The 13,343-nt window shown below is 49.8% G+C and overlaps 5 protein-coding genes across 5 annotated transcripts; 2 read left to right on the top strand and 3 right to left on the bottom strand.

Moving 5' to 3' along the window:
- Positions 1-824: 824 nt before the first annotated feature.
- Positions 825-2,171, top strand: BO85DRAFT_367581 (branched-chain amino acid aminotransferase, cytosolic; the record flags this gene model as incomplete). The annotated part of the gene is made up of 3 exons (XM_025655820.1): positions 825-1,239; positions 1,320-1,924; positions 1,986-2,171. 3 exons carry the CDS (start codon positions 825-827, stop codon positions 2,169-2,171), a joined length of 1,206 nt encoding a protein of 401 aa, XP_025517971.1.
- A 1,894-nt stretch (positions 2,172-4,065) lies between these two features.
- BO85DRAFT_447904 (AAR2 splicing factor family protein) lies at positions 4,066-5,778 on the bottom strand. The gene has a single exon (XM_025659808.1). The coding sequence runs from the start codon at positions 5,513-5,515 to the stop codon at positions 4,121-4,123; it is 1,395 nt and encodes a 464-aa protein (XP_025517970.1). The 5' UTR covers positions 5,516-5,778; the 3' UTR covers positions 4,066-4,120.
- Positions 5,779-5,980: 202 nt separating this feature from the next.
- BO85DRAFT_467661 (40S ribosomal protein uS11) lies at positions 5,981-6,958 on the bottom strand. Its single transcript, XM_025662202.1, has 4 exons — positions 6,884-6,958; positions 6,741-6,813; positions 6,424-6,584; positions 5,981-6,362 (listed from the first exon to the last, which is right to left on the bottom strand). The coding sequence occupies exons 1-4, from the start codon at positions 6,948-6,950 to the stop codon at positions 6,211-6,213; spliced, it is 453 nt and encodes a 150-aa protein (XP_025517969.1). The 5' UTR covers positions 6,951-6,958; the 3' UTR covers positions 5,981-6,210.
- A 457-nt stretch (positions 6,959-7,415) lies between these two features.
- On the top strand, positions 7,416-9,768 carry BO85DRAFT_368008 (prephenate dehydrogenase (NADP(+)); the record flags this gene model as incomplete). Its single annotated transcript, XM_025655846.1, has 7 exons — positions 7,416-7,510; positions 7,940-8,000; positions 8,068-8,179; positions 8,284-8,432; positions 8,561-9,160; positions 9,309-9,440; positions 9,610-9,768. The coding sequence occupies 7 exons, from the start codon at positions 7,416-7,418 to the stop codon at positions 9,766-9,768; spliced, it is 1,308 nt and encodes a 435-aa protein (XP_025517968.1).
- Positions 9,769-10,410: 642 nt separating this feature from the next.
- On the bottom strand, positions 10,411-10,762 carry BO85DRAFT_257368 (uncharacterized protein). Its single transcript, XM_025654998.1, has one exon. The coding sequence runs from the start codon at positions 10,661-10,663 to the stop codon at positions 10,469-10,471; it is 195 nt and encodes a 64-aa protein (XP_025517967.1). The 5' UTR covers positions 10,664-10,762; the 3' UTR covers positions 10,411-10,468.
- Positions 10,763-13,343: the final 2,581 nt, after the last annotated feature.

Below are 13,343 nucleotides of genomic sequence, written 5' to 3'. Positions count from 1 at the left end.
GCTACTAATCAATGCCTACCTAGGCCACAAAGACCTTTCAGTTAAGCGAAAGAGTAACCTTCTAAGATATTGCCTAATCAAGGCGAACATGACTCCTTTCACCTCCGTTTCCGGAGTGATAAGCCGCCGTCTATCTAATCAGTAGACGACACCGCCTTCGGTTAGCATCGGTACGAGGGGCTCAACGCATCAAGTCGATCGATATGCATACGATGGAGACCGCTGTCAGATATAGAAATATATCGAATCTGTTACCCAATTGACGCGACAAAGAGACGGGCATCAGCCTATCACCGTATGTCCTGTTAGTTCGCGCCCTGTCAAGGACAACGGCGGGACGTTGCATATCGCGTGGAGGCTCGGATATCGATGGCAAAAAAGGAGTCGTCCCATAGAAACAAGGCACCCGAACCGGCAAGTCACTGTAAAACTTTTTTTCTTGGTTTACCCTTTCCCCTCCGCGGGGTTCGTCTGGGTGCTCCTTAAATTCAGTAGATAGAATCATCGGTTCCTCCTCGTCTGTAGAAAAAGAAAAAATTTGCCATCTCAATTGCTTCTCTTACCACTCGCTTTGCCACCGAACAATCTCTGCATCTCTGCAATTAGTTGGTTTTCTTTCCGCTCGGGTTACGGAACCGAAAGTCGACGCTTAAGGTACTTCGAACGGATCGCCAGGGTCAGTCAACTTATTCTGTGACTCATAAAGCCTGTTTCGTCGCGGAATTCACTCGCGCCCAATCAGTCTTTCCAATTCCGCATACCCTATATAATACCTTTTCTCTTTCCTTGATCACTTTCCTCGCAAATCATACATCAACGCAATAATGGGTTCTGTTGCGCCTTCTCCCGCGGAGCTCGACGCCTCCGTCGTCAAGGTCACCCGCTCGACCAACCTTCGCGATGTGCCTCTTCCTGGCTCTCCCGAGGAATTGAGCCACTCCCACTGCACCGACCACATGGTCACTGCTCGCTGGACCGTCGCCAATGGCTGGGAGACTCCTGAGGTTCGGCCATTCGAGAACCTGAGCATCCCTCCCACAGCCTCGTGTCTGCACTATGCCACCGAGTGTTTCGAGGGTATGAAGGTGTACCGGGGATTCGATGGCAAGCTGCGTCTGTTCCGGCCCGATTGCAATGGCGAGCGTCTGATGAACAGCGCCAAGCGCACCTCTTTGCCCTCGTTCCGGTATGAGGAGATCAAGCGTCTCATTGCCAAGTTGATGCAGATCGATGGACCTCGTAAGTTTGAACCCGAACCCCGATTGCCGGGGGTGACTTCCGAGATCACGATGAACTGACAAAATCCTCGTCTTTTGTAGGTTGGCTACCCAAGGATCAACCCGGTCGATTCCTCTACCTCCGTCCCGCGTTGATTGGCAGCGGCCCACACCTCGGCGTCCAGACACCCAAGGAAGCCCTTCTTTTCATCATCGCCGTGCCGTGGCCCGACCCTTCGAAGAAGCAGTCCGAGCAGCCTGGTGTTCCTCATGGATTGAAGCTTTACGCTTCTCAGCCTGATAGCATTCGTGCTTGGCCTGGTGGTTTCGGATACGCCAAGCTCGGCGCCAACTATGGTCCGTCGTTGCTGGCGCATGGCAAGGCGCAGGAGCTGGGATTCGATCAGGTGCTGTGGCTGTTTGGTGAGGATCGTCAGGTTACGGAGGCAGGTGCTAGCAATTTCTTCATCGTGTGGGAGAACAAGGAGACGAAGAAGCTGGAGCTGGTGACTCCTTCGTTGGAGAGTCAGCTTATCCTTCCCGGTGTGACTCGTCGTAGTGTGCTGGAGTTGGCTAAGGAGCGTCTGACTCAGTCTGTGGGCAAGCTGGCTCCTGTTGATGTTGTTGAGAAGCACTTCACTATCGGTGATGTTGAGGAGGCTTGGAAGGAGGGCAGGATCGTGGAGTCGTTTGTCTGTGGTACTGCTGTGAGTTTTTCCCTTTTTTCTACTTCACACCGTGTGTATGGTGACTAACTGTGACATTCAGTTCTTCGTCACTCCTGTCAAGCTCATCCGCAGCGGAGACGTAGATATGAACATGCAGGAGGCTGGTGCTGAACGTGCCGGATATGCTGCTCAGATCAAGTCCTGGCTCGAGGCCATCATGTTCGGCATGAAGGGCGAGGCGACCCATGAGTGGGGATACGTCATTGATGGTGAAGTTGAACAATAAGCGCTAACAACGATGATGATCATGATGACGATGGTGGTTTGTTTGACGAGGGGATGGAAACCGAGCCCTCTGGAAGGACTCGTGCAGTTGTAGGGAAAGGAGTTGGTGAGATTGGGCGGGGCAGCAGGAAGGGGAAGGGATTGGAGCCACTGTATATACATTAGTTTCTCCGGTACTTTTTAGAGTGCAGATGATAGATTCACGTGACATGTCATTCTTTTTGGATGTTTTCATGCTATTTTACACTGTAGTTGGCGCTTCTAACGATGTGTGATGGAACTGATGAAAAAAGTGCAGCCATGAATGCATAGTCAGGATATTATGAAAGCAATCCTGCGGATGGTCACACTTGCTTACTAGTTAGATTAAGTTTTCAACTACTACAATGCACTATTAGAAAAAGCTACAGGGGCGGCATATCATTATGGGGTGATCTGTGCAGCCACATATGAGGTTGTTGAAATAAATCAATGGAGATCACTAAGTAGTACGTAGTAGTATAGTACCTATCATATATATTACTTAGGTACCCGCCTGTATGTAACGGCTTTTAAGTAGTAGCTTGTTAACTAGATCCGGTTTAAACCTCGCTGATAACACATTAAGATGAGACATATCAAACAGAAGATCATTTACCAGTAAGTAGCGATGATCTAATCTGTCTTTTGGAGAGATCAGATAGTATGAAATACCTTGAAAGGTACTACTCCAAGGCACCCAATAGTACAGATAAGTCTTGGACTAGACAGGTCTTGATGTATAAACTTCTTAGCTTATGACCTCTCGGCGACGTGCTAAGGATACGCAATAGATACTATTGACTTTATATTTGTCTTTTTGTTTTCTTGCTTTTTGTCAACTAACAATTTACTCCTCCTAGGGTATAAATTCAAGCCCTCGACCCTACTGACTTCTCTCAATTGTCTCGAACCCAAGCTTCGATCTTCTCCCCCCCCCCCCCCAAAGTATACTCCAACCCAATCAGTATCCGACAATGCGTCTTGCCATTCTATCTACCTTTTTTCTCGCTACTATCACTCCAGCTTTTGCTGCAGTGAGTGTCGACCGCCCTGGACAATCTCGCACCTGCAACGCCGATGAAGTACGTAATACTACTTGGTATACTATGTCTCATGGATGTTCAAACAACTAATACCAAGTATCATACTTAAGGTTTGCCGATATACCACCGATTACCCAATGGAAGACTTCAACCCATTTCCAAATGAATGCGTTTGTCCTGCAGGGGTAAGCTGATGAATCTCAAATGATCATCGAATGACTATGCAGTGGTGGCCTGCTGACCGCTGCTATCTATCTAGACTACGTGCACTTATAAGGAGGATGATAAATGGAATGTGAACGTATGTTTAGAAACGAATACACTAGATACTACTACTGGGACAAGAATAATAACTAACATCCATTTTCCAGATACACAAGTACACATGCCAGTAACTCTCCCCGAGTCGGGTAATATATGGGACAGAGCTTCTCGACGGCCATGATCACGCACATACACACACACACACACACACACACACACACAAGAGGGGTGAGGGTTATATACTGCGCGGTCGACCTTCCTGGATTGACTGGTGGGACGGGATCCTTTATAGTATATTGAAGTAACACATGCATAGGTGTGAATGGATACGTCCAATAGAGCGGCTTGCGGCAGTGTCAGTAATCTTCAGAGGATGGTACTACTATCGTTTGTTACTATACTATAAGTACTACCCACAGTGTATTTGGGTCCGCTCTAGTTCCTTACTACTAAGTAGCTGTAGTATAGTCACCTAGCAGTTGCTAGTCACTACGGATCTGCAGTGCTAGCTCGGAGATCAAATCTACTAGTACTATCATGTTTATATGAGTTGTGAACATTTATGCCCCGCATTGTAGTCAAATACTGCGTATGAAACTGTGCATATCTCATTGATGCTGTCTCAAGCCTCTCCCATATCTACACGATCCTGTGTGGAATCGTCTCCCAGATCTACCACCATCGGAGCATACTCTCCTAGCTCATCGTCTTCATCATCATCGTGCATGTCAAGCTCCACCTGCTCACCATCCTCCAGCTGAACCATACCCCGCCGAACAAAGACTTCACGGTTCAGCTCCCAGTCGTATTCCTCCTTGACCCAAGCCTCGAGCTTGTCAAACTCCACCTTCACCAATGACTCCGTCCCATCAACAATCTCATAGAGCGACCGTCTAAATTTCACAAGTAGTCTTCGCAAGAACTCACCACCTTCCTCCCCATCAAGGTCAAACAGCCCCCCTTCGACATCATCACACCTCTTGAGCTGTAGTAAAAGCAACCTCAGCACCCCAGCCACCAAGGCCTCTCTATCTCGTATAGCCGCCCGACACGTCAAAATTAACTCCAACAGCCTCTTCCACTGCTGAAGACAAGAGTAATTCATTAGCGTCAAGATCATCAAGAACGCAAACTGCAATTCCCCTAGCACCTGATCCTCCCCAGCCCTCTCATCACCCTCAGAAACCCGGTGTATCAAGTCCCCCAACGCCCACGAGCGATCCTGCGCAGCCTCCGTCCTCTCACGCCCAATCGCCCCCTCCCGCCACGTCCTCTTCAAATCAACCGGCAGAAATCCGAACTGACTCTCCTTCTCCCCCGTAACCTTCTCCAATTCCTTCGTCGCCTCCGCCGAATCCATAAGCCCAGGTATAACATCCGTATCTCTTTGCGCCGAGCTAGCAGACGTAACCATCCACCGCGGCCGACCATGCACATCCAAAGCCGGATCGCCCACAACGCGCGTCAAAAGCCGCGGCGTCAATTGATCCGTCAATTCCTTCCAAGTCTGTCTCCCTTCTTCCTCGTCCTCCTCATCGACTTCAAGCTGTACCGGATGTCCAGCATTCTGTTGTGCCAAAGCCGCCGGTGAGACTCGACTGCGGTACCGGAACAATCCTCCCCTTTGCCATATAGCTCCCAGATTCGCTTTATGGCGCATCGCTTCTTGTTTGTCTGCATCGCTGTCGATGGTTAACGGGGCAAGGGTCTCGGTGTCGGTGTTCCATTTCCAGACGATTATGTCGGCGCCGGGGTGCGAGGGGTTGCTAAGAGAGAGAGCGCTGCCGGCTTGGGCTTCGCTGAGTTTGTTTAAGTCACCGACGTAGAACCAGCCGCCACTTCGGAGGGATAGACTCTCTGTTGTTCCGGTGTAAAGGAAGTGCCATCCTGAGGGGAGGTCGCGGATTCCGTGGAAGTTGGGGGTCGAGGTGAAGGTTATGAGGTCGATGCCGACAAAGGTCTTTGGTGGGAGGTGGGGGACGAGGATCGTAGGGGAGGGCGATAATGTGGATGTCATGTCTGCCTTGTGAGTATCGTTAAGTGTGAGTTGGATTTCTTTATGGTGGGATAGCTGTGTTTAGTCGTGTCGCATGTGAAAAGATCGAATCGCAAAGCTGACGTCAAACCAGGTTAAGGCTGGATAGGGTAATGATTCTTTGATATTGGTATATCACGTAGTATGGCGGAGGGTGCAGTTAATGCATGGAAGATATTTGATGAGTCCAGAATCGACGTGTAAGAAATCGTGGTAGGGACAGGAATGTGGAGGGGAGCTCTGGGTAGATCGATAAAATGTGCTTATCTTAGCTTGATTGCGGGATAAGGAGCCCGGCTACGGAAGATCAAAATCAAATGCGTAACATTCACAAGCGCAAGATATATCGAGGTGCAGGAACCAACCACGGTCAAGTTGCATGATTCTATACGCATATTCTGTTTACTGTGATTCTCTACACATACAAGTTACACTCAAGGACCACATCAGTTCTAGGTTCAGTTATATTGACTATAGCAACCGCCACACAGACAGCAGACTACCTAAATCCAGAACCGAAAGACACACTTTTGGGTATGTAATAAATTGAAGACCAGGCGATAAAGGCCGTTCTTCGCGTTTATTCCATCCACATACGGCAAGCAAGGCCAAGTCCGCTCCAATCCAACCATGCGGAGAAGCTCCGCACAACTTGGAAGAGATGAACCCGCACATGCTTACAAACGACGACCACGGCGACCACCCTTGCGACGAGTAGAGTCGGAGGGAGTGGGGGTGACGTCCTCGATACGACCGATTCTCATGCCGGAACGGGCAAGAGCACGGAGGGCGGACTGAGCACCGGGACCGGGGGTCTTGGTGCCGTTACCTATATCTAGTATTAGTGATTGTTCTCTCGAGTTGGTGCTTCATAGCGCTCGTTCACATACCACCAGTGGCACGGATCTTGATGTGGAGGGCGTTGATGCCAAGCTCCTTGCAGCGAGCAGCAACATCCTGAGCAGCCAACATGGCAGCGTAGGGGGAAGACTCGTCACGGTCAGCCTTGACCTTCATACCACCGGTGACACGGCAGATGGTTTCGCGACCACTGTTATCCCAATCAGTTAGCCAACTGTATCCCGCCAAACAGCGTTTTGCGACAATCCACGATATCCGAATCTTAGTCCGTTGCGGGGCGCAAAATGTTCTCCGGAGAACGGATTCTCGTGCAGTCGATAGTCGGGTATTTCAAGATGTGACGAACCTCAGATCGGTGACGTGGACGAAGGTATCGTTGAAGGAGGCAAAGATACGGGCAACACCGAAAACGAGCTTGCCTGCAAATCATCTCAGATTAGACATGGTCTCGATCGCAAAACCGTAGAGCGTGCACTGGGTTGTACATACCATCTCCGGCCAAAGGACCGAGAGAGACGTTCTCCTTGGCAGCACCGGCGGTCTTCTTGGGAGCCATTTTGTCGACTTGCTGGGGTAGTGGGATGGAATATGGAAGGGAAGGAAAAAGAGAAGTTCGATAGGCCCCAAATGGCTTGGATACAGAAAATGACTGGTGTGTGCCCTACCCACGGCGGCTCACATTCTGATTGGCTGAGAGATGATCAAGGGCGGTGGGCAAGCGAGTGTTGTAGCCTGAGGCCGCGGAACCGCGGTGAATCAACTCGATGACTCTTTCTGTGACAGGCACTGTAACGCCGGATGGGCAGTCGGCCCGGTTTGGTGCTCCCCCCAGCACTATTTAAAATTTCTGCTGCAACCTCCCGAGCTATAACTTTCTTCTTCCTCCTCATATCCAATCAGGCAGACAGTCGGACTCTGTGGCTTTGTCTGCTGGCTTGTTTATTGGCTCAATTGAGCATATCGCGCAGCCTAGTTTCTCACAACAAACAGGACTGAACGAGGACTAATCCAACCAGCAAACATGGGCTTCACTAAGGAATCAGCCACGATCGGCATCATTGGCATGGGAGACATGGGCAAGATGTACGCCCAGCGTCTGAGCGCTGCCGGATGGAGGTAATATTTAAACAAGTGTCCTTCCCAGTCAGTTGTTTCCGATTATCACCCTGGTGGTGTGTGTTATTGTAATAGGTGAGCATCCCCTTCTGTCTATATTTCTCTCGCTTTCCCCTTGCTTCCTCTCCCCCTCTTTGGATGATGACTTGAGTGCATTTGGCTCGAGTATGGCCTGGAGGTTAGCTTTCCTACCTTGGTAGGTTTGCGACTCCGCCAGACCGTCAATGATGTAACATCTCAGCTACCTATATTTCTTTGTCTGAAACCCAAAGCTATCAACATTTATGATGATTGATTCACACATTTGCGCATAATGGGCTTGTGCTAACCATTCTGCCAAACTAGGTTCTCGCGTTGTATATCATTAGAGCAAAGCATCAAGCCGGACTGGATTAGCTATACTAACTATCTACTCTTTTATCTATCAAGGATTAATGCATGTGACAAACCCGACTCGTATGAGCGTCTTATAAAAGAATTCGAATCCACAGTACGTCCATGATACTTCACAGCTCGCGCTGTCCAGACATAAACTCATCCATTCATAAAACAAAAAGCAAAATGTCACTATCTTTCCCAATGGCCACCTGGTTTCCAGAATAAGCGATTACATTATTTACAGTGTAGAGGCCGGTGTCATCGACAAGGTAGTGGAAATGTATGGCCCGTGTATGTATTTCAAGTTGCAAAGGCTTGCTTGCTTGCTGCGCCCTTATATTTGCATCATGAATTTGAAATGTGCCTGTCTGACTTGTGGAAAATCACACAAAAAGCTACCAAGGTCGGTGCAATCGTCGGTGGTCAAACGTCCTGCAAGGCCCCTGAGCTCGCGGCTTTCGACAAACACCTTCCCAAGGACGTAGAGATCGTATCATGCCATTCGCTACATGGCCCTCAAGTCAACCCCAAGGGTCAACCTCTGGTACGCTGCTGTCTGTCTGCCTGCCTGTTATTTGCTTGGAGCATATTATATGCCCTCAAAACCCCAAGATCGCACAGGACAATGTATGAATGATAACATAACGCCCGTTTGCCTTTTTTTGTGTCTAGGTCTTGATCCAGCACCGTGCCTCCGATGAAAGCCTCAACTTCGTCAAGGAAGTCCTGTCATGCTTCGAATCCAAGTTCGTTTTCCTCTCCGGAGAGATGCATGACCGCATCACAGCAGATACCCAGGCCGTCACCCATGCGGCCTTCCTGAGCATGGGAACAGCATGGCAGGCCAACCAGCAATTCCCATGGGAGATTAACCGTTGGGTGGGAGGCATCGAGAACGTGAAGATCAACATCACCCTACGCATCTACTCCAACAAGTGGCACGTGTACGCCGGTCTTGCCATCTTGAATCCAGCGGCGAAGAAGCAGATCCGGCAGTATGCAGAGTCCGTGACGGATCTGTACAAGCTCATGATCGAGGGCCGCCGAGACGAACTCAAACGCCGTGTCAGAGCTGCAGGGGAGGCCGTTTTCAAAGCGGGTACCAACGGCCAGGATCTCCTGTTGAAGGACGAAGTCCTCGACCGTTTCTCCCTGTCGAACCGGGAACGTGAGCAGGCTCCTCCAAACAGCCATCTCAGTCTGCTTGCCATCGTTGACTGTTGGTCCAAACTTGGAATTGTCCCCTACGATCATATGATCTGTTCCACGCCTGTGAGTTTGCTTTGTCCCTTGCTTTCCATGGCGTTCCTGCCTTCAATTTTTTTTTCTTCTGTTATTCCCCGCGCAATTTATGCGATGTAACGTTGCTTTAAAGTCAAAGTCTAATCATCGCGCGCGCATGTGCGTGCAATCTATATAGCTTTTCCGTCTCTGGCTGGGCGTCACGGAATACCTCTTCCGCAATCCCGAACTCCTCGAGGCGGCCCTCGACACTGCAGTCGACGACAAGACGTTCCGTTCGGATGACCTGGAATTTACCTTTGCAGCTCGCGTGAGTACCAACCCTGTTTTAGCTTTCAAAAAAAGACCCTGGTTGCGTTTGTGCGGTTTTATTCCAGTCCAATGGATATGAATGGGAACCCAATCCCTCCCCCAATGCACATTTATTCCGATTTGTACAACAACAGCACCACTGACGTCATTCACTACAATTCGTGCAGGCATGGTCGGACTGCGTATCGTTCGGTGATTTCGAATCCTACCGCGACCGGTTCGAGCGGATCCAGCAGTACTTTGCTCCCCGATTCCCCGAAGCCGTCAAGCTGGGCAACGAAATGATGAAGACCATTCTGGAGAAGACTGCAACGGGCCAAGCCTAGTATAGGAGAAGACACACCAAAAGAGATGAAAATCGAGTAATGCCAATGACTCCTCCCTAAGTCTAAAAGCCCAATCACAAGAAGAAGCCGGCTAGGGACAGTCGGGTAGCGCGTCTAGAGTAGGTGGATGTCTCTGCGCCAGTCCGGCAGGATCGGAGAGGGGGGCAATTCATAATAATCATACTCATAATAATATACTAATGATATTAATAATAATGTGTAATAGGCAGCAACTGTCTCGCTCGTTGGATAACGACGACGACTGGTAACAACAGTGGAACTTTGGTAGACGTACGGGGAGTATCCCTTGAACTAATCGCAATCGGGCAGATAAGGGTAACCCTTGAAATGTTGTTGACAGGGTTTCCTTCCCGAGGTCGAACGAGAGGCATGGAAAGTCATGGATCTTTCTTTCTTGATGTCAGGCAAGAATGGCTATTATTGTTTCCCCCCTTAACCGTCGTTGTTCCGTGTGGTTGGAGCAGGTCTTGGTATGCTGAATGGGTATGTATGTATGTATGTATGTACGTAGTAGTATGTTTTTGTTCACGCGCGCGGGGGCTCAGGTCGCTCGCACTTTCTTAGCGCACGGAATATTCCACCGTATCGCTATGGGCTGGGCTTTATCCATTTAGGGCAATTCGCATACGTTTTATAGGTCCCGCTGTGGCAGTCACTAAGATGCTAAGCCAGGATGTTATTAGTCCAAGCGGTGGCTAAAGGTACTAGGCTGCTTGGTGTCGTATCTTTGAGAGGTGCCAAAACTCTGGAATGGGGATCGGAGACCCAATCCGATCCCAGCAGACTTGAGGAGGGTAGTATCGTTCTCAGTCCTCTTGCATGAATAGATAATTGAGTAAAGTGTGTGTGTGCGTGTGTGTGTGTGCGCGCGCATTCCGAAGCGACTAGCTACTGCTAGAGCCGAGATCTTATATTACTTGCATGACCTGCTTTGGGAAAACAAAAGGGTTGATCTGTATGTTGCATGACGTTTTGAACGGAGACCCTCCTTTGAGGCTTCAGCCCCGGGTCGTGGGAACTCCGCGGTTCCGGTAGGGGAGATAGATTTACGGAGTACGTCGGATCATTTTAATCAATTGTTCTCCGGATGGATACTAAACTTTGAATGCCATGAGTCTCGGGCGAGAAGGATAAGATTCGCAAAGATATATGGTAGTATTGGTAATGGACCGGAGCAGACCGTTTTTCTTGGGGCACGTCGAAGGTTGTGCTCGATCGATTAATCTTGGCATCGATGCACTGCTAAGTCCAAAGCGGTTGGTTGCAGCCTAGCTGGATATTGATAGTTCATGAACTTGTCGTATACAAAGTAATTTAAAAGCGCTATCTGTGCGGACCAGGCCGTCTTGTGGCGTTGTGTCGTATCTGCTGGGGTATGCTAGGATAATTACGATCCAGGCTATGGCGCTTCCTGGCCTGCATCATCGTCGGCATGGCCATTGTCTTTTCAAGCCACCAGATGATGTAGTGGTTGTCGAAGTGGGGTATCACATGGCTGCACTATTTGCATGGCAAAATTTTTTTGCTTGCGAGGTGCTAAGAATAACCGAGCTGTGGACTGATCGAGCCTGGAGGCGTCGGAGGCTCGGAGAAGTCTTGCGTTATTGGCCTAGTCCGCCCTAGACGAGTCACAATAATGACAGCTTCAGGAGCCCAAAACATAGGGGGCGTCCGACCCAAGGTGGTCCTGCTTCTTTTCTGAAACCATGCTGCGCAACCTTTCCCCATACACTTTTTCATGTCTGTACTCCGCTGCACGCAACAGGCCATACTGACTGTCGGTCAACCATGAGAACGTGCGGAAATTGCTGAGTTGTTCATATGCTTTGGGAGACGCGTGGAAAGCGTATAGGGATACGGTGTTCGTTCTTTGGTGCATGAACCGTGGTCATGATTAGACTTTTTTACTTCTTGCCCCCCTCCTCTTGGTTTCCCATTCGTCTCGAACCCCTTTTTATGGGAAAAGAAAAAGGGTTAAGCCCAGCATTTTCCAACCCAAGGTTGCCCGGCTGTCCTATTTCAAGAATGGTAAAACAGCCGTCTCAAGACCTCGCAATCGGCGAAGACCTCGCCCGTGGAAAGCCAGTAAACGAAGGTCCCGTCTCCCGGCTCGACCGTGTGATTGGATCCGTTATTCCGTCGGCCCACCCCTGGATGAGCAGCGAAAGAACGCCAGGATCGGTGAGAATACGACTGCTTCCGAGATCCGAGAACTTGGTCTTAGCTACGGAAGGCGGATGCTGATTGGCAGCGGTGGTCCTGCACAGGATTCGTGCGTCCGAGAAAGTCGTGTGGGTGACCACTCACGTCTAGTGACGAAAGGGTCCATGATTGGCGCCAGGAACATTAAGGCGGACTTGTGAGCTCGACGATAGCAAGTAGCAGTGGACTAGATAGTAGAGTACCTGTAGCTAGCTATTACACCGGAGCCACTTTGTAAGTAAGAACTCAGATTTGAGGAAAGTAGATGGGTGGCTCCCAATGACGTTGCAATGATAATAAACAATGGGGGTGGTGGTGGAAGGGGAGAAAGCTGAGTGAGAGAGATATGGAAAAAACAACCGGGATACCTGTATCTGGATAGAACTTACAGTACTGACTTAGGTACTCTTATTCCGGTTCGCCTTCCGGAGTACTTTTACTCCGGTCTCTGGTAAGAATGGAGGATAGATCATTTTACCATGGCCTCTTGGGAGTGAGAACAGGTCAAGCAAGGTGTAACCAAACGACGAAGCAATATCTAGATTCGTTTGTAGATGATGGATGGACCTTCAAACGAACAACAGATGCGTGCCAGTGAGGGAAGGGGACCGGGCCGGGGGCAGGGAAGAACAACAGAAGGAATAACAAGGGAAAAAGAGGACTGAGAGTTGATGGGTCCGGCTGCAGGCTGCAGTCTGATTGATCAGCTGCTGCTCTCCGACCCAATTGGCATGTCTCCATCCATTGAACGGTCGAAAATCATGATGCTGGATTCCCGGCAGATGTTCCTTTTCGCCTTTTTTGCCCCCCCTCTCTACAGTTCTACGTACTGTGTATTACTCTTCCACCCACCCACACACACAACCCCCCGTCCGAGGGAGTCTGTCGGACTGTCTTTCTAACTAGTAACTACTGTACTAGTGTCCTTCCTTCCCTCCCAGAAACCCACACCCACACCCAGTCACCCACTCCCCTCCCCCCCCCCAAGAAACCCAAATTCAATCCAGGCTCCTCTCCCGTCTGCAAATAAGCACCCAAACGAAAGTTGCGCATGGACCCAACTCCATGGATATGGCATAGTCCCATCCTGGTTTGATTAAATGCCCACTAGGCAGTCATCGTACCTTGGGTTGGAAATCCCCCTTCTCCGGCTGCTAGTATGGTTTGGGACATTGCTGGGCTCAGTCTCCAGCGCTCTGTCTGGGCACAAGCTGGCGAGCACAGACCATGTGGCCATTCCACTCCCAAAATATGCCCACTGAGAGGCCGGAGAGGCGTGGCAGCTGGGGGAACTTTAAATTGGGAAAAACCCGAAGATTTTCGCCTTGGTTGATCTGAGAAAAAATCAAGGT

The sequence above is a fragment of the Aspergillus piperis genome (genome assembly GCF_003184755.1).
Source record: "Aspergillus piperis CBS 112811 unplaced genomic scaffold BO85scaffold_5, whole genome shotgun sequence".
Classification (NCBI taxonomy): Eukaryota; Fungi; Ascomycota; class Eurotiomycetes; order Eurotiales; family Aspergillaceae; genus Aspergillus; species Aspergillus piperis.
Note: the sequence above shows the minus strand (reverse complement) of the source record. Positions and strands in the feature narration are given on the sequence as shown.

What these genes read in the sequence shown, in the direction of transcription:
- BO85DRAFT_447904 (XM_025659808.1), bottom strand. Translation starts at nt 5,515, where the DNA reads ATGACATCCACATTATCGCCCTCCCCTACGATCCTCGTCCCCCACCTC.
- BO85DRAFT_467661 (XM_025662202.1), bottom strand. Translation starts at nt 6,950, where the DNA reads ATGGCTCCCAAGAAGACCGCCGGTGCTGCCAAGGAGAACGTCTCTCTC. An exon ending in CGGTCCTTTGGCCGGAGATG is followed by an intron (nt 6,814 to 6,883) that starts GTATGTACAACC and finishes GATGATTTGCAG; the next exon opens with GCAAGCTCGTTTTCGGTGTT. An exon ending in GTCCACGTCACCGATCTGAG is followed by an intron (nt 6,585 to 6,740) that starts GTTCGTCACATC and finishes TTGGGATAACAG; the next exon opens with TGGTCGCGAAACCATCTGCC.
- BO85DRAFT_257368 (XM_025654998.1), bottom strand. Translation starts at nt 10,663, where the DNA reads ATGCGCGCGCACACACACACACGCACACACACACTTTACTCAATTATC.